The sequence below is a fragment of the Pleurodeles waltl genome, chromosome 2_1 (assembly GCF_031143425.1).
Source record: "Pleurodeles waltl isolate 20211129_DDA chromosome 2_1, aPleWal1.hap1.20221129, whole genome shotgun sequence".
Taxonomy (NCBI): domain Eukaryota; kingdom Metazoa; phylum Chordata; class Amphibia; order Caudata; family Salamandridae; genus Pleurodeles; species Pleurodeles waltl.
In genome coordinates, this window is record NC_090438.1 from 387,618,258 (window position 1) to 387,641,716 (window position 23,459).

Below are 23,459 nucleotides of genomic sequence, written 5' to 3' on the forward strand. Positions count from 1 at the left end.
TGCCCCGCGGGCCCTGTTCAGTGGTGCTCATCCAGCAGGTCAAGGGAGCCAGACCTGGCCTGGACTCCCTGCTCAGTCGCCCTCGGACCGTGACGTTTCTGGACCCTTCGGGGACGGACTCCTGGCCTCCTTAGTGTCCTCCTTCCCAGCTGGGATGTGACATGTGGGGTCCACCTTCTCCGCGCTCCTGCTGCCCTTCCGCTCCTTTGATGGGGCTCTCGGGCCCTTGCCTCCCCTAGATGGTGTGGGTGGTGAAGTGGCCGCACATTGCTCCTTGGGGGCAGCCCTGTCGGTCCTCGCACGGCGGCCCTTGTTTTTGCGGGTCCTCTTGCCGGGGGGGGGGGGGGCTGGACGTGTCCTTGCTGCTGATCGATGTGTCACTGCTGGCAAAGGGTGGGCTCCAGAACCCATGCACAAGAGTGACACCCGAAGCTGGGCTGGTGGTGGCTGCGGTGCTCTTGGGACTCTTTGAAGATGGAGGGGGGAGCTCATCAGGGGGAAAGAGGTCAAGGTTAGCCATGAAAAGTTTTTTAGGGCCAAGGTAAAGGGTAGGAGAAGTGGAGATGGAAGTGGAGGTAGAGGAGGTGGTTGTAGGAGAGTCAGGTGTGCTGTCATTGGGTGAAGGTGCTGGTGCTGTAGGCTGTCGTGAGGTGGATGGCTGTTGGGTGGGTGTCTGCCTGCGTTTGTGTGTCTTGGAAGAGGGGGTGACAGACACAGTGGGAGAGGACACAGGGGACGTGTAAATGGCAGTGGGGGTGGTGACTGCACGAGTGTGGACTGTACTGGAGGGTGAGGTGGTGATGGAAGCACTGGCTGATGTTGGGGTGCATGCAGGTGTGAGTGTAGACGTCACAGGGAGGGAGGAGGGAGACGAGGAGGAGGGGGACACAGGGGTGGCAGTGGCTGTTGGCATGTCTGCATCTGGGTGTTGCTTGGGTGAGTGTTTGTGGGATCTGTGGTGCTTGTGTTTGGATGAGCTGCTCTTGGGTGTTGAGGTGTGTGCAGGCTGGTCTGATGGTGTGGATGGGATAGGCTGAGGAACAGGAGACAGAGAAAGGCTGGAGGCAGTAAGAAGAGGGAGGCTGGAAACAGGGACAATGGCTGCCGTCAGTGCTGAGGCCAGAGCAGTGAACGCTCGTTGATGGGCAGCCTGACCCGAATGAATGCCCTCCAGGTACGCATTGCTCTGTTGCACCTCCCTTTGCACACCCTGGATGGCATTCAAAAGGGTCGTCTGCCCAACAATGAGCATCCTTACCAGGTCAATGAGCTCCGCACTGAGGGCAGCAGGGGCAACAGGGGCAGGGGCTGAGGTGCCTGGGGCGAAGGAGACGCGCGCCTTCCTGGGCGAACGGGCACGGAGCGAAGACTGAGGGGCTGCTGGGAGGGCGGGGCTGGTGCGCTGGGTGGCGGCTGTACCTGTAGAGGCAGGGGGCACGGATGTTGCCGCCACCGCTACGGAGCTCCCATCCGAGGATGTGTCGCTGTCGCTGCTCTCACCAGCGGTCCCCGTCGTGGTGCTCCCCTCGCCCTCCTGATCATTGGTGCCCTCGGTGTCTGTTCCTGTGCCCACCGGGGCCTTGTGTCCTGCAGCTCCCTCGTGCTCCGATGCCAAATCTCCTCCGCCTGATGATGCTAATGCACACATGCACAAGAAGATGAAGAGAAAGGGTGGGGGGAGAAAAAAGAAGACCAGGTTGAGTGCATGCAATGTCAACACCGTTGGCGGAGAGGACAGACACAGGAGCCTAATGCACTGAGCCGCGCATTCGGGGTACACTAATCAGTACTACTGACTAGGACAACAGGCCAAGAGACGTCAAACGCGCACATGGGAGATGCTGGACCTTCAATGGCTGTACTTGTCACCCTACAGAGGTGGGGGCCGGGGGCACAGGGCCATGCCTAAGGGAGAGGACTACACTACAGAAAGCGCCCTGGCCTAATGTCACCCACAGCCCTCCTCCCCCACCCAGACGCCTCCACTGCGCAGAAAGATAGGAGAATGTGCTGATACTCACCCCCTTGTGTCTGCTGTGATGTCTTAAAGCGCCCATCCAATTCTGGGTAGGCCACCGCCAGGATCCGGGACATCAGGGGGGTCATGGTGCGACTGGCACCCCTCCTAGGTTGGGAGGCCATCCCCAGCAGTGTTTCTGCGGTCTTCCTTGTTCCGCGGCGGATGTCTTCCCACCTCTTGCGGCAGTGGGTGCCCCGTCTGTTGTGGACCCCCAAGTTCCGGACTTCCTTGGCGATGGCACGCCAAATCTCGATCTTCTGATGGGCGCTGACCTATTTGACATGTACAGGGTGGAAAGGAGGAAATCATCAATGACCTGCATGTTAGATGTGATTGGCCCCCCCCACCAACTTTGCCATATGGCACATGCTCTCATCTGTTGGGCGTTGCACTCCTCATTCGCCCCCCACCCCACCAACTTACATCCACCCCAATCCACACAGGCATAGCCCATTCCATGTGCACCCGGTGTACTCACTTGTTGGTCTGGAGGACCGTAGAGTAGCGCATACTGGGGGAGGACCCCATCCACGAGCTTCTCCAACTCTTCAGACGTGAAGGCAGGGGCCCTTTCCCCAGTCGCAGCAGCCATTGTATCTTCCAGACCGAGGTCACAGCAGCACTTGCAGTATAGGTCCTCTCCTGTGGATGATCAGGTCTCGAGTGATTAAGCAGATAGAAAATGGCGGTCACGCCCGCGGCGGTGCGTACCGCGGCGGTGCGTACCGCGACCGCCGGCGCACATCGTCATTGGCTCCTGAAACCCATAGGCTTCAATGTTAACCAATGCGGCTTTGCGCCGCGGTCTTCGACCGCCTACCGCCACGGTGCGCCCCGCCAGCGCATTGACCTCACATCCCATTGTCCCACTTCACAGGTCAGGCAGCCGCCATTTCAAGGGCCTACGTGGCTTAATTTTGACTGCGACACACAGGCCTAGGCCTTGCATTGCCACACATACACGCCTTTCAACCCATTGCCATTCTTTAACTGTGCAAGCTGTCTGTACGTACCTGTGGTTTGGCTGACTCTGTGCTCCATGTTGTCCTTCCTAGGCACCGTCCGCTGGGACTTGCGATGAGAAGGAGGAATCCTCGCGTGTACCGACCGCTGGTGGACCTGTCGACAATGGAAGAACGCCATATAATACTTCGATACAGACTTGACCGTGCCACTATCCATGAACTGTGTGCCCAGCTGGAGCCAGCCCTGATGTCCCCCATCCGCCAACTCACAGGGATTCCCCCTCTGGTGCAGGTTTTGTCAGTCCTCCATTTTTTGGCAAGTGGGTCATTCCAGACCACAGTGGCCATGTCATCTGGAATGTCTCAGCCTATGTTTTCAAAGATTTTGAGCAGAGTGTTGTCTGCCCTGATGAAACTCATGCGGAGCTACATCATTTTCCCAGAGGAGGGTGACTTGCCTACAGTGAAGGGTGATTTCTATGCCCTTGGACATATCCCCAACATCATTGGTGCCATTGATGGGACCCATGTGGCTTTGGTACCCCCAAAAGACGATGAGCAGGTGTACCGAAACAGAAAAAGTTATCATTCGATGAATGTCCAGGTGGTCTGTTTGGCTGACCAGTACATCTCCCATGTAAATGCCAAGTTCCCAGGGTCAGTGCATGACGCGTATGTGATGCGAAATAGCAGCATCCCCTATGTGATGGAGCAGCTACAGAGACAACGTGTGTGGCTAATAGGTGACTCTGGTTACCCCAACCTGCCTTGGCTACTGACCCCAGTAAGGAATGCCCGGACCAGGGCAGAGGAACGGTACAATGAGGCCCATGGGCGAACTAGGAGGATCATCGAAAGGACCTTTGGCCTCCTGAAGGCCAGGTTTAGGTGCCTGCATATGACTGGGGGATCCCTGATGTACTCACCAAAGAAGGTGTGCCACATCATCGTGGCCTGCTGTATGCTTCACAATCTGGCATTGCGACGTCAGGTTCCTTTCCTGCAGGAGGATGGTGCAGATGGTGGTGTTGAAGCAGCTGTGGAGCCTGCGGAGAGTGAAGAGGAGGAAGACTCAGAGGACGACACAGACAACAGGGACAGAGTAATAGAACAGTATTTCCAGTAGCACACAGGTAATAATCACCCTTGCCATTTTACATTTCCTGAAAGCCTCCTGCATCTCAACTTTGTCGGTTTCCCCCCAGACCTATGAACATGATGTTTGATTTTCCCTTCCCTTTTCTGTGCTGTATGAGCCACTGCGTGACCTCGGCTTGGTTGGCCCATGGACTAATGCTAAGTTACCTCGGTATGTGTAATTCACAATGTTAACAATACGTAATTGATATGTAATGTGTCATACATTTGTAAATAAGACAGGCTGAGTCCTGATTGATTTCAGTGCAATGTGTGATTTATTATTAGTGCATAGATATTGGTACATGATAGTGAAACAGTGATGGGTGGGGGTGGAGTAATGTCCATGGCGGAGTCCAGTTCTCAGTCTCACAGGTGCATTGTCCATATGCCTGTGGCAGGATGGAGCAGGGGCAGTTCAAGGTTTGACAGGGTGGCAATGTGGAACAGTGGGAGGACTTCAGGGGGTATGTGATGCTGGCGGGGGACTTGACATCCTACTCTGTCATTTTTTTTTATCTCAGGCTCCTTTTGCGGGGCGGTTGTTGTTCAGCAGGAGGTGGGGTTCTGGTGGGCTGTCGTTGTGGTGGGGCCTCCTGTCCACTAGCGCCGGCGGAGGTGGTAGGCTGTTCCTGTTCCTGGCTAGTGACAGGGGCCCTGTGTGATGCCACATGGTCCCGAAACGTGTCCTCTATGCGGTTCAGGGCCTGGACTATGCTCCCCATAGCGGTTGAGATGTTGCTGAGTTGGTCGCTGAACCCCATGTAGCGTTGCTCCTGCTGTGCCTGGATCTCCTGGAACCTGGCCAGTACTGTCGCCATCGTCTCTTGTGAGTGGTGGTAGGCAGCCATGATGGTGGTGAGGGCCTCTTGGAGAGTGGGTTCCCTGGGCCTCTCCTCCCCCCCCTGTCGCACAGCAGCCCTCCGAGTTGCCCTGTTTCCCTGGGCCTCTGTCCCCTGGACGGTGTGCCCACTCCCAGTGCCCCCAGGTCCCTGTTGTTGTTGGGTTGGTGGGTTACCCTGGGGGCCCTGTAGTGGTAGACACACCGCTGCTTGACCTGTCCTAGAGACAGAGGCATGGGCCCGCTGGGTGGGAGCTGTGCTGTTGTTCCCAGAGGGAGTTGGGTCTGCAGTGGCCTGTGTCTGGGTGAGGGGAACCGACTGCCCAGAGGTCCCCGATGGTCCGGGCTGGTCGTCAGGTTCCAGGTCGACAGAGCTGCTGTCATCACTAGGGGCCTGTTCCGGGGGTGGGATGGACATTTCTGGTCCCTCCTGACCGGTGTGTTGTCGTTCGGGTCCTGCATGGGGTAAGAGGGTATGGTTATTGTTTCTGTGTGTGCATTAGCTTGCGTTTTATGGGTGCCCTTGTCCCCCAGTGCTGGCATTCCCTTGGGGGAGGTGTTGTGAGGGTGTTTTGTGGGGGGGGGTGATGGGTATGTGCAGTGGTCATGCTTAGGTGATGGGTGTCCATAGTTTGGGGGTGGCATGCAGGGGTTGGTGTTGGGTGGGTTGTGCTGGGGAGACATTCTCAGGGAGGATGTGTGCTGGGGGGTTGGGGGTGAGGGTGGGGGTTAGCATGCTGGGGGGGGTGAAGTGGTTGGCCTTGTACTTACCAGAGTCCATTCCTCCGTGTACTCCAGCGAGGCCATCAGGATGCAGGATGTTGAGTACCTCTTGCTCCCATGTTGTGAATTCGGGTGGAGTGGGTGGGGGTCCCCCGCCAGTCTTCTGCACTGCGATGTTGTGTTGCGAGACCATCGAGCGCACCTTCCCCCGTAGGTCGTTCCATCGTTTGCGGATGTCCTCTCGATTTCTGGGATGCTGTCCCACCGCGTTGACCCTGTCCACGATCCGCTGCCAGAGCTCCGCCTTCCTTGCTATGGTGGTGTGCTGGACCTGTGAGCCGAAGAGCTGGGGTTCCACTCTTATGATCTCCTCCACCATGACCCGGAGTTCTTGGTCCGAAAAGCGTGGGTGCCTTTGTGGTGCCATGGGGTGGTGTGTATGAGGTGTGGGGTGGTGTATGTGATGATGTGTGTGTTGGTGTGTGGTGCTTTGTGCTTCTATGTGGTGTGTGTGATGTTGCGGTGTGCCTCTGTGTGTCTGGCTCTCTATTCTCTGATGTGTCTCTCTCTCTCCTTCATCTCTGGTTTTTGTTGGTAGGGGTTTGTGGGTGATGTGGGTGTGTGTTTTATATGGTATTGAATGTGTGGGAGTGGTGTGTGTATGTGTTTCAGGTGTGTGCCTTTCAAATTGTCCAATGTGGTAGGGGTTTGTAAAGGTGTGTGTATTTTGAGCGCGGCGGTGTGTACCGCCAATGGAATACCGCGGTTGAATGACCGCCGCGTGGATTTGCGGGTCATAATGGGATGGGCGTATTTCTGTTGGCGTGGCGGTGGAGGTTTGGTCTTCTCCAGTTTACCGCTGGCCGCTGATGTGGCGGACTGCAGTGGAGGGCGGATTTTCTGAGGTTTTGCAGTTGTGGGTCAGAATGTCGGTGGCGGCGGTATTGTGGCGGCCTTCTGACCGGCGGTAAGCGGCTTTTACCGCCGAGGTCAGAATGACCCCCCTAATGTTTAACATTGTTTGCTTTATAAGTACGTAAAAACTATGGACACAAAAAATTGTTATGTCTGTACAAAATTGCCTGCTTTAGTGAGTGAAGGAATTACCTATCACAGCTAGCCACTAACTTATGGAATTTCTTGTTGTCTGTTATTAACCTGGTTGTATAATTAGAAGTGTTAGAAATACTTCTATTCAAATTATGATTTAGTCCCTCATTATGACCCTAGCGGTGAGTGATAAAGTGGCGGTAATACTGCCAACAGGCTGGCTGTAAGTTCTGCCAAATTATGACCACGGTGGTGATAACTCCCATAGACAGCCAATGTACCACACCAACCAGCAGGGCGGAAACAACACTCACCATGGCGGTAGCCCGCAACAGCCAGGCGGAAGACAAAGTACCGCCCACCATATTAAGACACTGCAAACCTCCATCTTTTCCGGGGCTGTACCAACACCAACAAAAGTCTGGTAGAAACAGAGCTGAGAAGTGAAAGGACTCACCATTGGAGACACAGGGAAGAACTACGTCACCATGGAACCCGAACTGCAAGTCTTTCCAATGATCTTCTACGTAATGCTCCACCTGGAACACCAACGCCGACGAAGATCAAGACGGTGAGTGCAACCGCCTAGCACACAAGGGAGCGAGGGAGAAAAACGAGAGTGACACACACATGCACAACACACACCAGACACAAACACACAATACACACATCCAGTTGCGCACGTAAACCAATGGCACACGACACACAGCATAATAAAACACGAGATTGATGAAGTAATGACAATGTATTAGCATAGCAAAACCCACCACACAGACCAAATATGTTTACAGATGTTCATAAAGGGACAATGTCCAGTCCAAAGTCATAAGGGCACACAAGGCCACAGGGCAAAGTCCAAGGCCCAACCTGTATCTTGACACATCCGGATAGAACACTGCAGGGGCATCATTTTGCAAGTGGGAAGGCACTTCAGGGGAATGGGGTGGGGGGACACCTCAGCCGAATACAGGTTCTGGAGGGGGATCCATGCCCACTTCTCTGTCCTGGGGAGTGCAAGGCCACAGTCTCTAGAGTGGGTGACTTCCCCACTGGTTCTGAAGAGGGCAACATGCCCATTGCTCTGTCCTGGGGAGTTTAAGGCCACAGTCTTTGGAGTAGGTGCCTTCCCCACTGGTCCGGGAGTGGGCAACATGCCTATTGCTCTGTCCTGGGGAGTGCAAGGCCACAGTCTCTCGAGTGGGTGACTTACCCACTGGTTCTGGAGGGGGCAACTCACACATCAGCCCATGGAGTGTGGCCTACATGGCGTCCTCTGGCGGTTATGGCTGCAGTGTGGTGGTGGATGGAGGAGCATCCTGGGCAGCCTCTGCACTGTCTGATGGCTGCACTGTGGTGGTGGATGGAGGAGCCTCCTGGGCAGCCTTTGCACTTTCTGATGGCTGCACTTCCTCAGCTGGTGGTAGGGAGCCCTCTGACAGCTGGTGGTGGTGGAGGTGTCAGCTTGACAGCCTCTGCTGGCGTAGAGTGCTTCGTCTCCTCCAGTACCTGGGGTGTGGATCCCTTACCATTCCTGGCAGGGGTAAATGGGCTATTCCCCTCTCTTACTGGTGGTGCAGGCTCCTACCCTGTCTTTCCTGGTGCTGCTGGCTCCTTCCCCTTCTTTCCAGGTGGTGCAGGCTCCTTCCTCTTCTTTACAGGTAGTGCAGGCTCCTTCCCCTTCTTTCCAGGTGGTGCAGGCCCCTTCTTTTTCTTTCCTGGTGGTGCTGGCTCCTTCCCCTTCTTCGATGAAGGGTGATATCCTTACCACCACGAGTAGGTGGTGCTACCACTGTCCCCGTGGACTGTTTGGCTGAGGTGCTGGGCTGTGTCCTTGGTATCCTGCCCATACCGGCAGGACGGGGGTGGAGGGGTAGGTAAGAGGTTAAATTGGAAACTAAAAGCTTTTTAGGGATGGTGGGGTGGGAGGAGGGAGGAGTAATGGGAGTGGAGGATGAGGGAGTGGTTGTTGGAGGTGTACGTCTGCTGGATTTGGGTGCAGGTGCATGGGCAGTATGCTGATGTGAGATGAATGGCTGTTGGGTGTGTGAATGCTTGTGTCTGTGTCCTTTAGGAGGGGGCAGAGAGGGTAGGAGAGGACAGAGGAGACACATGCATGGATGTTGTGGAGGTGTCTGCCAGTGAGGTGTGTGTTCTGCTTGGTGTGGTGATGCTGGTAGTGAATGTTGATGTAGTGCATGCAGGTGTGAGTGTGGACGCGACTGGGAGAGAGATAGTGGAGGAGGAGGAGGGGGAGACAGTGGAGGCAGTGGATGTTGTCATGTCTGCAACTGTATGGTGTTTGCATGAGTGCTTGTGTGATGAAGTGTGGTGCTTGTGTTTGCCTGTTCCACTCTTGGGTGTTGTCTTGTGTGCATGCTTGTCTGTATCTGTGCCTGGGATGGGTTGGGGTTGGGGAGAATGGGACTGGGAAGTAGTAGTTTGAGGTGGGATGGTAGAAACAGGCACAATGGCTGCCATCAGAGCGGAGGCCAGAGCCGGACTCGATCTCTGTAGGGCCGTCAATCACTGTGAATGCCCTTCAGGAATGCATTGCATTGCTGCATCTAGGATGCCAGCCCCTGGATGGCATTCATAATGGTTGACTGCCCTACAGAGATGGATCTCAGGAGGTCAATAGCCTCCTCACTCAGGGCAGCAGGGCTCACTGTGGCAGGGTCTGAGGTGCCTGGAGCGAAGGAGATGCCCACCCTTCTGGGTGAACGGGCAAGGGAAACTCACTGAGGGGCTACTGGGAGTGTGGTGCTGGTACAGGGGTGGCGGCTGTACCTGCATCTGGGGTGGTCACAGAGGTATCTGCCACCACCAGGGAGCTCCCATCGCAGGAGGTATCTGAGCCTGTGTTGTCTCCTCCAGTCTCCACTATGGTGCTCCCCTCACCCTTCGTCCCACTGGTTCCCTCGGCGTTGGTGGACTCTGCCTCCAGGGCCCTGCGGGATGCAGCTCACTCTGTTGCCGGTACCCCTGCTCCTCCGGACAGGATGACAAAATAAGAAAGGGGTGGGAGGCAAAGGATACACTTGGTCATAGACTGCACCACCACCACTATTGGCATGCACATCACCGTTACACACAGAGAACAGGCTTAAGCACTATGCATTGCACTACCAGTGATACGGCTAGTCACTAAAGCAAGATGAGGAGCACACACCGCCAACTGAAGCACACCTTGGACCCACGATGCCATGCCTTAAATGGACTACTAACAAGCAATGTTACCTGTATTTGCCATGCAACCATTACCCTTCAGATGACTCAAGCTGCAATGTCTGACCCGGCATTAGGGGCGCTGACTAACACACATTCACCACCCGGATACCAGCCCACCAGCCAAAATATGTAATGATACCCACTGTACTCACCCCCTTGTGGCTGCTGTGATTCCCTCAAGTGCCCATCCAGCTCTGGGTAGTCCACCTCTAGTATGCGGGCCATCATGGGGGTCAGGGTCTGACAGGCACCCCTTCCTCGTTGGGAGGCCATCCCCAGCTGGGCCTCCACAGTCTTCCGTGCGCAGCGTCTCAGGTCCTCCCACTGTTTCCAACAGTGGGTGCTCCGTCTTCCAGAGACACCCAGCATCCGCACGTCCTTGGCAATGGCACACCATAAACCTTTCTTTTGATGGACACTGACCTGCAGAGGTAATACATACAGGAGAACTCCATTAAAAAAACAGTCCAGCATGTCACACACATGGCCCACCATACCCGATTCCATCACAATTGGCACACACATAGGCCAGCTCACAACATGTACACTGCCAACGGACAATCCCTCACCCCCCACCCACCCTTACACGATGCCTTCACACACATCTCCATGCATCCATGCCACATGCATCGTATTCAAAGCGTACTCACCTGTTGGTCTGGAGGCCCAAACAGCAGTTCGTACTGGTGTAGGACCCCCATCCACGAGTCGCTCTAACTCTTCTGAAGTGAAGGCTGGTGCCCTTTCCCTTGTCACACGGGCCATGGTAGGTTCCAGGCACACATCACAGCAGAACACGTAGTGTAGGTGTTCTCCTGTTGAAGGTCAGGAAACTAGTGAGGATTGAGTTAGAAATTGGCGCTCACGTCCGTGGCGGTGTACAACGTCACCACCGGCGTACATCCCCATTGGCCACTGTACTCCATGGGGCCAAATATTATCCAATGAGGAATTGCACAGTGGTGTAAGACCGCCTATTGCCACGACGCCCAACATCAGCAGAATTACCTCACTTCTACCTGTCCCTCCATACAGGACAGGCGGTTGCCATTTCAGGGGGGGAACAGGCCTATCGACAATTACTGCGTCACAGGTTAAATAGGCACATATTTCGACATTTACCATGTCCCAATACATAAGTGTACTATGTGGACTGATGTTGTGGTTTAGTTGTTCAAATTGTGACAGCCTACTCACTCTTGTGTCCCTTAGATACCTACCAATGTGGATGAATAGGAGGTGGAGACAAACCCCCGTGTACAGACCCCTGGTGGACTTAGTTACACTGGAGGAGAGGCACATTATACTCACCTCTAGACTGGACAGGGCCACAATCACAGAGCTGTGTGCCCAGTTGGAGCCTGACCTGATCTCATCTATCCGTCATCCAACTGGGATCCCCTCTCTTGTGCAAGTGCTATCAGTGCTCCTTTTACTGGTGACAGGATCTTTCCAAGTGACAGTGGGCTTGGCTGCAGGAATGTCACAGCCAATGTTCTCAATCATGCTGGCAAGAGTGTTGCCTGCCCTGGTAAAACACATGTGCGGCTACATAGCTTCCCCCAGGTGGAAGATTTGGCCACTGTGAAGGCCTGATTCTCTGCAATGGGACATATCCCCAATATTATTGGGGCGATTGACGGGACACATATTGCATTTGTCCCCCCCCTGCCAGAATGAACAGGTTAACAGGAATCGTAGGAGTTTCCACTACATGAATTTGCAGATGGTGTGCATGGAGGACCAGTAATTCTCCCACGTCAATGTTAAGTATCCTGGGTCGGTGCATGATGCCTTTGTCCTGAGGAATAGCAGCATCCCAAACGTGATGTCACAACTACAGAGGCACAGGGTGTGGCTAATAGGTGAGCCTTGGTCCCCACCCAGTGTAGTTTAGTGTATGCCTCTGGTGTTAACCTCATAGGATAATGTGTGGCTAAATGTTGTCCCTCACTACCTGCAGGTGACTCTGGCTACCCAATTCTATTGTGGCTGCTGACCCCTGTCAAGAATGCCACGACAAGGGCTGAAGACAGTTATAATGAGACACATGGGTGATCCAGAAGGATAACTGAGAGAACCTTTGGCCTCCTGAAGGCCAGGTTCAGGTGCCTCCATCTGACAGGTGGATCCCTGTGCTACTCACCCTAGAAGGTCTGCCAGATAGTTGTGGCATGCTGCATGTTTCACAACCTGGCCCTCAGACCCCATGTACCTTTTCTGCAGGAGGAAGAGACTGGAGATGCCCCTGTGGCTGCAGTAGACCCTGATGACAGTGAGGATGAAGAGGCTGACGATGAGAATGAGGACAACAGAACCACAGTTATCCGTCAGTACTTCCAATGTCACACAGGTGAGTCAATGCAACTTCACATTTCTATGACTACTGGTGTATTCTGTGTGACTGTGGCTGTGGCATGATGGCATTACCTACATTTTACCTCTACTTAGTGTCACCTATGGATTATCATTTAACAGATGTAGGTGCAATGATAACTGTGTACTGATGTGCTGACTACAGCCAGCTACAGGTCCTTATTTCTATGTTCTCTCACTGTACAGTTCATTTGCAACGGATGTAACTGTTTCCATTAATACATTGTTTCAACACATGACATACAAGCATTTGAGTTCTGTTCAAGGGTTTTTATTGTAGTGCTAAGAAATTGAGGGGAAAGTGCAGTGGAATGGGGTGATGATGGAGGAAAGTCCAAGGTATTGTTACAGTCTATTTGTAGCACAGGTGTAGTGTCCAGGTGGCCATAGGAAGGAGAGCAAAGGCAGTTCAAGGTGGACAAGGTGACAGTGTGGGACACGAGTGGGAGAATCAGGAGATTCTCATTTCCTGGAGGTGGTCTTGGCAATTGTCTCTGGCTTTTGTCTGGGTCGCAGGGAACATTTGCAGAGTGGTTCACCTTCTGCAGGGGGAGGGATGCTGGTTGCCTGTGGGTCCTGTGGCGGGGCCTCCTGGCCACCAGCGGCAGCGGACATAGAGGGCTGTTCAGTTGACTGGCTAGTGGTAGAGGCCCGCTGGTGTGCTGTTGCCTCCCTCATGACATTGGCCATGTCTGCCAGCACCCCTGCTATGGAGATCAGGGTGATGTTGATGACCTGCGAATCCTCCCTGATCCTCTGATACTGTCCCTCCTGCACGTTGTGAAGGATCTGGCCCATCATATCCTGGGAATGTTGGTAGGCTCCAAGGATCTCGGAGAGTGCCTCCTGGAGAGTCGGTTCCCATGTCCTGTCCTGTCCCTGGCACACAGCAGTCCTCCCAGTGTCCCTGTTGGCCTGTGTCCCTGTCCCCTGAACGGTGTGCCCCCTGCCACTGACCCCAGGTCCCTGATTGTCTTGGGGGAGAGGTGTGGCCTGGGGTCCCTGTACAGGTGGGCACACTGCTGATTGACATGTCCTGGGGAGAGAGGTGTGGGTACGCTGGGTGGGTGCTGTGGTGTTGGACCCTGATGGGGGAGGCTCTGCGGTGGTCTGTGAGTTGGCTTGGGTAACCGGCTGTCCAGTGGTCCCTGATGGGCCAGGTAGGTCATCCAGCTCCTGAAGTCCAGAGTTACTGTCATCACTGGGGGCTTCTTCTGTTGGGGGACTAGATAGTCGTGGCACCTCCTCACCAGTGACATTGGCTGGGTCACCTGTGGGGATGTAAGTGATGTATTATGCTTCATGCCTGTACCATATTGTACATCCCTGGCTTCCCCTCTATCATTGGTGTTGCTCTGCCACCTTTTGTTTGTGTATGGTGATATATTGTGGGAGTGTTAGTTTCTCTATGCTGTCCATACTTTAGTGATGGGTATCCATGCAGGGCTGGAGGGGTATCCATGCATTGGTATAGCATGCAGGGCTTGGCACGGGTTAGTCATCTGCGTTGGTGCAGTGTGTGGGGTGGAATGGATTGATGGGAGTGAGGGTGTGGGGGTGTGATGGCACTCAGGTATGGGGGGTGATAATTGTTAAATGTTGACTCACCAGTGTCCAGTCCTCTGGCTATTCCAGCGAGTCCCTTAGGATGCAGTAATGCCAGTACTTGCTCCTCCCATGCTGTGAGCTGTGGGGGAGGAGGTGGGTGTCCACCACCAGTCCTCTGTATGGCAAGTTGGTGCCTTGCTGCTATGGAACGTACCTTCCCCTGTAGGTTGTTCCACCTCTTCCTGATGTCATCCCTTGTTCTTGGGTGCTGTCCCACGGCGTTCACCCTGTCCATGATTCTCCACCATAGCTCCATCTTCCTGTCAATGGAAATCTGATGTACCTGTGCTCCAAACAGCTGTGGCTCTACCGTGACAATTTCCTCCACCATGACCTTTAACCCCTCCTCAGTGAAACGGGGGTGCCTTTGTGGTGCCATGGAGTGAGTGTGTTGAGTAATGTCGTGGAGTGTGTGATGTGGATTGCGTGAGGGATGTATGGGTGTGAGTGGTGTATGTGTCTAGTTGTCTCTGTGCTGTTCATGTCAATCTCCTGGCAGTAATTATTGTTGGTAAAGGGTTGTGGGTAATGTGGGTCTGTGTTTTATAATGGTGTGGAATGGTGGGTGTGGTATGTGTATGGGTGTCAGGTGTGTGTTTTTGGTATTGGCCAATGTAGTGTTGTTTTGTATGCAGGTGTCCATTCTGACCGCGCCGGTGTGTACTGCCAATGGTTTAACGCCTTTGAATGTCTGCTGTGGTGATTCGTGTGTCGTAATGTGAGGGGCGTTGTTTTGTTGACGTAACGGTATGGGTTTTGGCACCACCAGTTTATCACTGACCTTTGGTCTGGGGGATTTGTGTGTGTGTGTGTGTGTGTCATAATATGGTGCACGGATATTCGGTGGTATGTTGGGGGCCGTCAGTGTGGCAGTAGGCGACATTTACTACCAATGTCATAAGGAGGGCCTTAGTCTTTTCTTTTATTCCTATCATGAAGCACAAGAACAGCATTGCAAAAGCCAAAAAAACATTGACACAGTTGGAGAGTTCTTTGAACTGACATGGACATTTGGTACCATTTAGGCACCCAAAAACAATCTGACTTGCATATTTAGGCCCATATTTATACTTTTTTAAAGCCGCATTTGTGTCGTTTTTTAACTTATTTTTTTACGTTTTTATGTTTTTTGATTGTATTTTGTAAGTTTGCGCTGATTTCGCGTCAAAAAATGACACACATGCGGTGCTAAAAAAGTATAAATATGGGCCTTAGTCCTGTAGAAAAGGACTTTTTTGGGGAAAAGTTGAACAAAGGACGAGAGCAATGAAATGCGACTAATTTTGCAAAGCTGTGAAATGGAAGCACACACAGTTGCAGGAAATCAATGATAGTCAGCTATAGATTGGCAACATGAATGGAAACAATGTAAAAATATGCTGAAATTAAAGACTGATGCACATTTTGTATGAACTAGTGAATTATTTTTATTTAAAGGTGTTTGGACTTTCATGTCAAATGTCATACCAATTGTTTATTTAATATGTGAAAAGAATGCCTGCTAAAACACCATGGGCCAGATGTATGAAAAAGTTTTGCACTCGCAAACGGTGCAAATCGGTAAATTCGGCCGTTTCCGAGTGCAAAACAGTGGTCTGCGATGCATGAAAGGCATTCGCAGACCACACATAAGAAATCGCTAAAATTGCGAAATTCCAGGTCGCAAGGCTATGCTGCAAAAAATCGCAAATTGCGATTTTTCGCAGAATGGTATTTTGCACTTGCAAAATACCATGATATGCAACCAAGTGGTAACCTGGTGCAAAATTAAACTGCATTTTTAAATTGAACATGTAAAGCACACATGCCCTTTTGGCATGTGTGTACCTTACATGTTGCTAAAAATGATTTTGGGGTGCAGCAGAGGGGGCCTTAGGCCCCCAGCACCCTGGCCTTTTGCATTTCCAAAATTGCGATTCCTGGTTCAGAAATCGCAATTTTGGAAATGCAAAAAATTGGGGCCGGTATCGCAATTTGCGATTCGGTAATAGCATTTGCGATTTTTAAGAAATCGTTACTATCGAATCGCAAATGTGATACATGGCCCTTTGCGAGTCGGTAATAGCGATTTTTAAAAATCGCTATTACCGAATCGCAATGGGCCGTGCTGATACATCTGGCCCCATATATTTTCTCCCACAAAACACACTATACTGTGGTGCCCACCAGCCATGTATGTACAATAACTGTTTAACAAGTCTCCCTTATGTCCTAAAGTATGTAGTATTATAACTCTTGCAAAGAGGACCACTCCTACTGCCTAATCTCCTTGTCATCTCAATGTTCAAATCCTGTCCTCCTGGGACTACTTCGGCAGTGTAAGTGTCTTTGGCTATTTTGTTGTCAATTCTTAGGGACCCAATCTAATATGGTGGATTATCCTGTTTACCAAATTGACGGCCCACCTGTTCTATTTAGGAAAGGGTGGACCATCAGGATACTTTGCAATGGAAATCTTTGATCAATGGCTTGAAAATGTTCATGACTAGCCATTGTTGATTTTACCTGTAGGAACCATCTAGCTTATGAGCAACCTCACTGAGGGATCTTCTCATGTGCCAGGCGGTAAATTGGTCCTAAAGACATTAACTCACCATTCTTCAGATTACTATGACTGTGCAAAACACAAGAATAATACAGCTATTGGTGCCACATGTTTGGTTTCATAGGCGCATTCTCATGAATGTCAATTCACAAAAAGGCCGCACATGCTTACACATACACTCACAATGACACATACACACACTCATATTCCAGGTAATTTCACCCCATTTTTTATTATACTAGTAGATTATTATTCACTAATAGATTAATTTTAAAAATTGACAAAAAAGAGATGATAGCCCCAGCAGATGTTCATAGGTGCGAGCTGCCCCTATGCTCCTGTCACTGATTTTGCTACCTCTGAGGCCAGGGGTCGCAGGCGCACTACAAGAGGTCACAAGGGGCAACTCAGGGATCACAGCTGCCACACCTGGCGAGCCCTGAATGACGGTTCTATGCTCATCTTACATGTATTTTGAAACACATTCTGCATACTACCATATGTAGAGATGAGTCCCAATCAATAACGTAATTGTACAGTAAATTTAGTCACAAGAATACATCCAGCTTTTTTTCAAAAGTTTCAAGCAAAGTCTTTCAAAATAACACAGTACTTTGAAATATCAGCACAATTAGGAAGCTCTGACTAATGAAAACGAAACCCCTCCCTAATCAAATACTTTTGATCGTAAAGACTGCTTCTTACCGGATGGGAAAGTTGGATGAATCCAATGCACTGGAACATTCTTGCAAATGTCAAATATTTTTGAATTTCTTAAAAATTCCTTGTCTTCTATGGGTTTCTCCATTGGAATCCACACCATTGATTGATCAATGTATGTTTCTGTTATTTCATCTCCTTCCTATAAATGTCCCAAAAAAAAGATTCCAAAAGTAAACATGTTGGAAGAAAGCACACAAACATGAAAGTGGTTGAGAAAGAAAAATGCCACAAATAATTGTCTCTCTTCGAAAGGCTGCAGAGCAAGTTTTTAAAAAACTTTTTTCAAACTTCGCTTTTTGAAGATTTTGTTAGATTTGGAGTAATTTAATCATTTCATCTTGACCACACACATAGTAAAACAAGCCTCATTCACCATGGAATTGAAGATTTCATTAGCGAGTCAACTGATAATTGCATGGTTAAGAGAGCCTTTCTCCACATTCTGCATGACCCAAGGTTTAATATAGGAGAGAATTTGTTGAGGCAATAATAGTATTACCTTTCACTTGTATCAAAACATGCCATCTAGAAGTCTGGCGATGGGTTATTTGCTCACTGTTGTAAGCCTTACTCTTAATGGATGACCCAGGTCTCTTTCTTTTTACATTGCAAGTAATCCAGGAAGGGGATTCATACCCTTATGATTTTTTTAGAGTCTCTTTGAATGCTGGGAAAGATCTTCTATACTGCCCCTACAGTCCAAAGTTTGTGCCACCGTAAGTTTATGACAAGCATGTCGGGAGTCTGCAAATGTTCAGTGACTATAATCACTGTCTTTTGTTACCTTTATCCGCCTTTTGTGTCCTCTCTCCTGCTGCAGCCTTCCCACCACCCCCATGTCACACACTTATCTGCTCCAGCACTATCCAACCCACCCATGTACCCCGGATCTCCTCCACCTTCTAGTACCTACCTAAAGTCAGATGCAGCACTGATGCAAAGCAAATGCGTGCAGTGGGTGATTTCCTTTGAAGCGCTAGGAGTTTCATGCCTTTCCTGTTCTTGACCCACCCTGGCTGCTTGAACAATGAGGTAGTGTGCCATCCTTTATATGAAGGCAGGACACAGGCTATTGACTAGTAAGTTTGGCTGTGTGCAGATCCACCCCCATTCTATCAGTGATGGCCCATCCAGGCACACTGAATCCCCCTGTTGTGTGACTGTCTGGGAGGAATAAATAAAGTCTAACTGCCTTCTTCACAATGTTATTTGACTGAGGAACAGGCTGCAGGCACAAAATAGCTAGGGTAGGTAAATGCCAACTTTCTAAAAGTGGCATTTACAAAATTGTAACTTAAAATCTGTATTTACCTTAGATTTTACATTACAATTTCTTAGCCACCAAAACCTTAAATCTCCCCCATTAAGATTCAAAAGTTAGCACTTATTACATTTCATAAGATGAACCCATGTTATCTATGAGAGAGGCAGGCCTCACAGTAGTGAAAAACTAATTTGCGAATTGTTTTACTCCCATCACATGTAAAACGTAAAAATACATGCCCAACTTCTAATTACCATGCACCCTGCCCTCTGGGCTACGTAGACCTAACTTAGAGGAGACCTATATGTAAAAAGAGGTGAGTTTATTGCTTGAGAAGGGTTTAATTCACCAAATTGAATTGGCAGTTTAAAACTGCATTCAGACTGCAATGACAGATATAGGACATGTTTTCTTCTTAAGTGGGTGGCACAATAGATGCTGCAGGCCCACTAGCAGCATTTAATTTACAGCTAATGGGTATATAGGATACCACTTTACAAGGAATTTATAAGTAAATTAAATATGGCAAACATATATAAATCAATATTACCATGTTTAGAGAAGAGAGCACATGCACTTTAGTACTGGTTAGCAATGTGAAAGTGCACAGAGAACTTGGACTAGCAAAACTGAATTCAGAAGAATAGGAGGATAAAGGTAAAAAGTTTGGGGGAAGACCACCCTAAGGCTAACAGGTCTAACAAATGCCCACCTCCGGCTAAAAGTGGGGAGAACTACTCAACCACAGGGGCTGTACAGATGGCCTGTTTGAGGGTGTCAAAGACTTTCTGACAGTCCTCAGTCCAGATCACCTTTTTGTGTTGTTTCTTAGATGTTAGCTCAGTTAAGGGAGTCAATGGTGCCATGTCCCTTAACAAACCTCCTGTGGTATCCCTTAAAGCACAGGAAGACCCTCACTTCTGAAAGGGTTTTGGGGGGTTCCGGGGCCAGGATAGTCTCTATTTTGGCCTGGAAAGGCTGCACCTTACCCCGTACACAATGTATTGCATGTATACAACAGAACCTGTTGCAGTGCCTGAAGCAGTTCCTTTCCTGGTGGTGAAACAAATGTTCCTCCTAGCTGCTACTACAGACAGCTATGTCATCCAATTAGGCAGCACTGAAGGCCTCCATCCTAGCTAGGACTTGGTTCACCAACCTCAGGAAGGTGGCAGGGGGATTCTTTGGTCTAAAGGGAATCACTTTAAATTGGAAGTGTCCCTCTCGGGTAGAAAATGCTGACCTCTCTTTGTCCCCCTCAGTTAGAGGGACCAGCCAGTACTCAGAAGTAAGGTCGAAAGTACACAGGTACTTGACAACCCTTAATGTGTCAATGAGCTCATCAGCTCAGATAATGGAGTGAGCATCAGTGGTGACTGACTTGAGCCCCCTGTAGTCCACACAGAACCTGACTTCTGGAACAGTGCCCAGTGGGGCAGCTTTGGGTACCAGCACCACTGGGCTGAACTAGGGACTACACATTTTAGAGACTCCCTCTTCAATGCTGGCCCTCACTTTGTCTGACAACCTGTATATTTTGTTTTTGACAGGCAGACTGCCCCAGTATCAATATCATGGTTATTCAAGTCTGCAAGGTCAGGAGGGAGGCAAAACAGTGAGAACAACTGTCTCAACAACTGGTGACAGTCCCTCTGCTGTTCTGGGATATGGGTAGGGGAGAGGTTGACACCTTCCACTGATCAATCTTTCTCTTTAGCTGATAGGAAGTCTCTCCTCCTTCAGTCGATCATCAGAGACCTCATGCCTCTCATAGTGGGGTTTGAAGTGATTGATGTGGAGAACCCATATGGAGTTTGTGGGGGTCTTGAGATCCACCAAGCAGAAAGCCTTTTCTTTCCTCTCATTCACCTCGTAGGGCCCTGTCCAACACTCTTGGGGGACTCTGGGCTCCACTGGCACCTCTCCCACACCTTCTGGCCAGGCTAAAACTCTACCCGAGTAGACTTCTGCCTGTGCCAGAGTTCTCAGAAACCTTCTTCCAGAATTAGGTCATCTGGTCCCCAAGGGCTAACATGTAGCTAACCACATCCTGGCAGGAGAGGGGCAGGGGTTCATGGGAGCATGAGAGGCACTGGGTATATGATATACCACTCTACTGGGGAATTGTAAATAAATTAAATATACCAATCAGGTGTAAGACAATTTTGCCATGTTTTAGGGAGCACTTTAGCACTAGTTAGAAGTGGTAAAGTGCACAAAGTACTAAGGCCAACAAAAACAAATGTAGAAAAGCAGGAGGGTAAAGGGAAACATTTGGGGCAAGACTGACCTATGACTGACAGGTATAGCATGGGATGACATCTAACCCTTCTAACCAAGCCAGCAACCTAGGGATAATGGTGGAGAACCATCTCTTAGTGGGCAGGCATATCTACACAGTCAGCTCCTCCTGCCTCCTAACCCTGGAACTCCTCAGTAATCTTCAGATGGTTTTGGCTCAACCCTGAGAAAACCATCACACAGGCCCTGCTTTCCAGCAAGCTGGACTATGTGAGTTTTCTCTATGTTGTTAGCTCTGCACACCTTACCAACATACTCCAGGTCATCCAAAACATTGCTGCAACACTCAAGCTCTTACCCCTTACTCATATCTCCACACACCTCAAGGGCCTTCATTAGCTCTCACTTCACAAATGTGCACTCTTCAAGCTCCTCAAGCACACCTACAAAGCCCTACACTGTCTAGACCCCACGTACCGGAACAACCACATCAGAATCTATGCTCCAACTAGAAACCTCCGCTTGGTTAACATCCTCCTTGCCTATGTCCCCTGCATCTCAAAAGCTAGGGCTGGTGTTTGTGCTATAATGTTCCTGGCTCCCACTGCCTGGAATAAAGTAGTCTTACAAATCAGAGCAGCCAACTCACTCCTTGAATTCTGCAAAAGAACTGAAAACCTGGCTGAAAGAAATTGGGTTGTTGGTTGACCGGGGTGTAAGCCCTTGTCAAGCAGCAACCACAATCCTTATGTGGGTGAGGCTCGGACTAACCCTAAATTAACCTGCTCTCAACCCTCTGGTAGCTTGACACAGAGCAGTCAGGCTTAACTTACAGACAGTGTGTAAAGTTTTTGTGCAACACTTTCAACAGTAATAAAGTCTAAAACACCACACAAAAGTTATCCCATTCCAAGTGAGAAAAACAGAACACATTTTAATAAATAAAACAAGACCAAAATGATAATAAGCCAATCAGTAGAAATGGAGCAATGCAGTTTTAAAGTGAATGTAGCACATAAATCACCACCTATGGGTATTGGGTAGAACAGGACATGGACAAAGTCACAATTTCAGGCTGACTGCGGTGGTGTGCAGGCCGGCTACAGGGACCCACTTTGATCCACTGAACATAGTACCTTAAATCCTGGTGCACGCTTTGTGCTGCATTGCTTTGCGAGACTTTACTGCTGTCCGTCTTGGGTTCTGAGGAAGCTGTGCAGCAAGGCTTTGCAGGTTTTGGTGCTGCTTTACATCAGTTCTGGAGAGCTGTGCGGTGAAGCTTGGTGGGTCCTTTGTGTAACTTTTTGTCATTTCCGATGAGCTGGCGGCTGTGTGGCGTGGCTTTGGGGGCTTTGCGTCTCTTCATGGAGACCACAGCTGAGCTTGGCAGAGTACATTCAGGCCTACTTCCAAGGGTCCAGGACTGGGGAAACACCACTTGGGAGGGCAGAAACTCACAGATGGCAGAGTCAAGGTGTTGGGTTCAAGGTTGCTGAAAGCCTGTTTGTTCCTGAGGCTTTTGATCAGGGGGCCAGCAAAGTATCCCTTGGGATCACTCTGGGGTCCCAGGTTCTAAGATGCAGCCCAGTCCTTCTCAACCAGGCAAGAAAGCAGCAGGTCAGCACAACAGGGCAGAAGTCCTTCAGTGGAGTCCTTCAGAGCAGCAATCCAGTAGAGTGACTGTGCGTTCAACAGCACAGCAGTCCTTCTTCCTGTTAGGGTATCCACAGGTCCAGAAGTCTACTGAAGAGTTGGTGTCTGAGGTCCAGAATTTATACCCAGTTGTGCCTTGGAAGTGGGGAGAAGGTTCTAGAGGCATGCCTTTGAAGTGCACACGTGCCTTATCTTCCTGGCTCCAGATTAACTACATAGGTATGCAGCCCTTTGTGTGGTGAAGTAACACAAACTATTGAAGTGTAAGTGGGGCTGGATGGGAGACAATGGGAGGTCTAGAGCTAAAAGTTCGGGGGAAAACCATGCCAAGAATAACAGGTCTAACACTGGCTCTTCCAGTAAGTCACAGTCAGGGCTGCACTTCCCTTTTCGAGGCACTAGAATACCCACCCAGATGAGAGTTGCCTTACAAATGCTCACTACAAACAATTCCTCATCTTTTTAAGCATCCTATATTTCATATGAAGGAGCACCACACCAATGATTTAAATGGTTTGTGGGAAGTATTATGGTGCAACCATGTACTATAAAGAATAAGAAACCTTCCCCATGCCTTTTGAGTATATTGGAAGTCAGCTCAGAATAAAGGAGCTGAGATATGGTCACAGGACTCCTTGGTGACTTACAACATCTTTAGAATGTACAGCAGGGTAGTTTATTCCATATATATTTATGTGGCCTCGATATAAATGATCATGATGCATCCTTTGGAAGGACTAAAATTTCTTTCCAAAATACTTTAACTTTTGGCTAGACCTACAAAACATTGAACATGTTGCTGATTAGTTTATGTCCTCCTTGTGCCTACATGCACCCTGAATCTTGAGCAAAATCTCTATTTCCATTAAGACTTCCCCAAACCCTCCATTTAGGAAAGAGCAGAAGACAAACCTCCATAAAGATTACTGCATCATAATACAGTAACAGTCCACAGTCTACCTCCCACACCATTTATTGACTGTATTGTAGTTGTTGATCCTCTAATGCGTTGTTTTGCCCTTGACTGGTCCAAACTACTAAAATACCACATACATGCTTACATACTTACCTCCAGCATCTATTAG

General features: G+C 50.0%; 1 protein-coding gene across 1 annotated transcript in view; it reads right to left on the reverse strand.

The window, feature by feature from the left end:
• The window catches only part of TNMD (tenomodulin), a 526,931-nt gene that overhangs the window by 179,225 nt on the left and 324,247 nt on the right, over window positions 1-23,459 (reverse strand). The window contains exon 5 of the mRNA XM_069213032.1: window positions 17,199-17,355. Coding sequence (XP_069069133.1) covers window positions 17,199-17,355 — 157 coding nt within the window. The remainder of the gene's footprint in view (window positions 1-17,198; window positions 17,356-23,459) is intronic.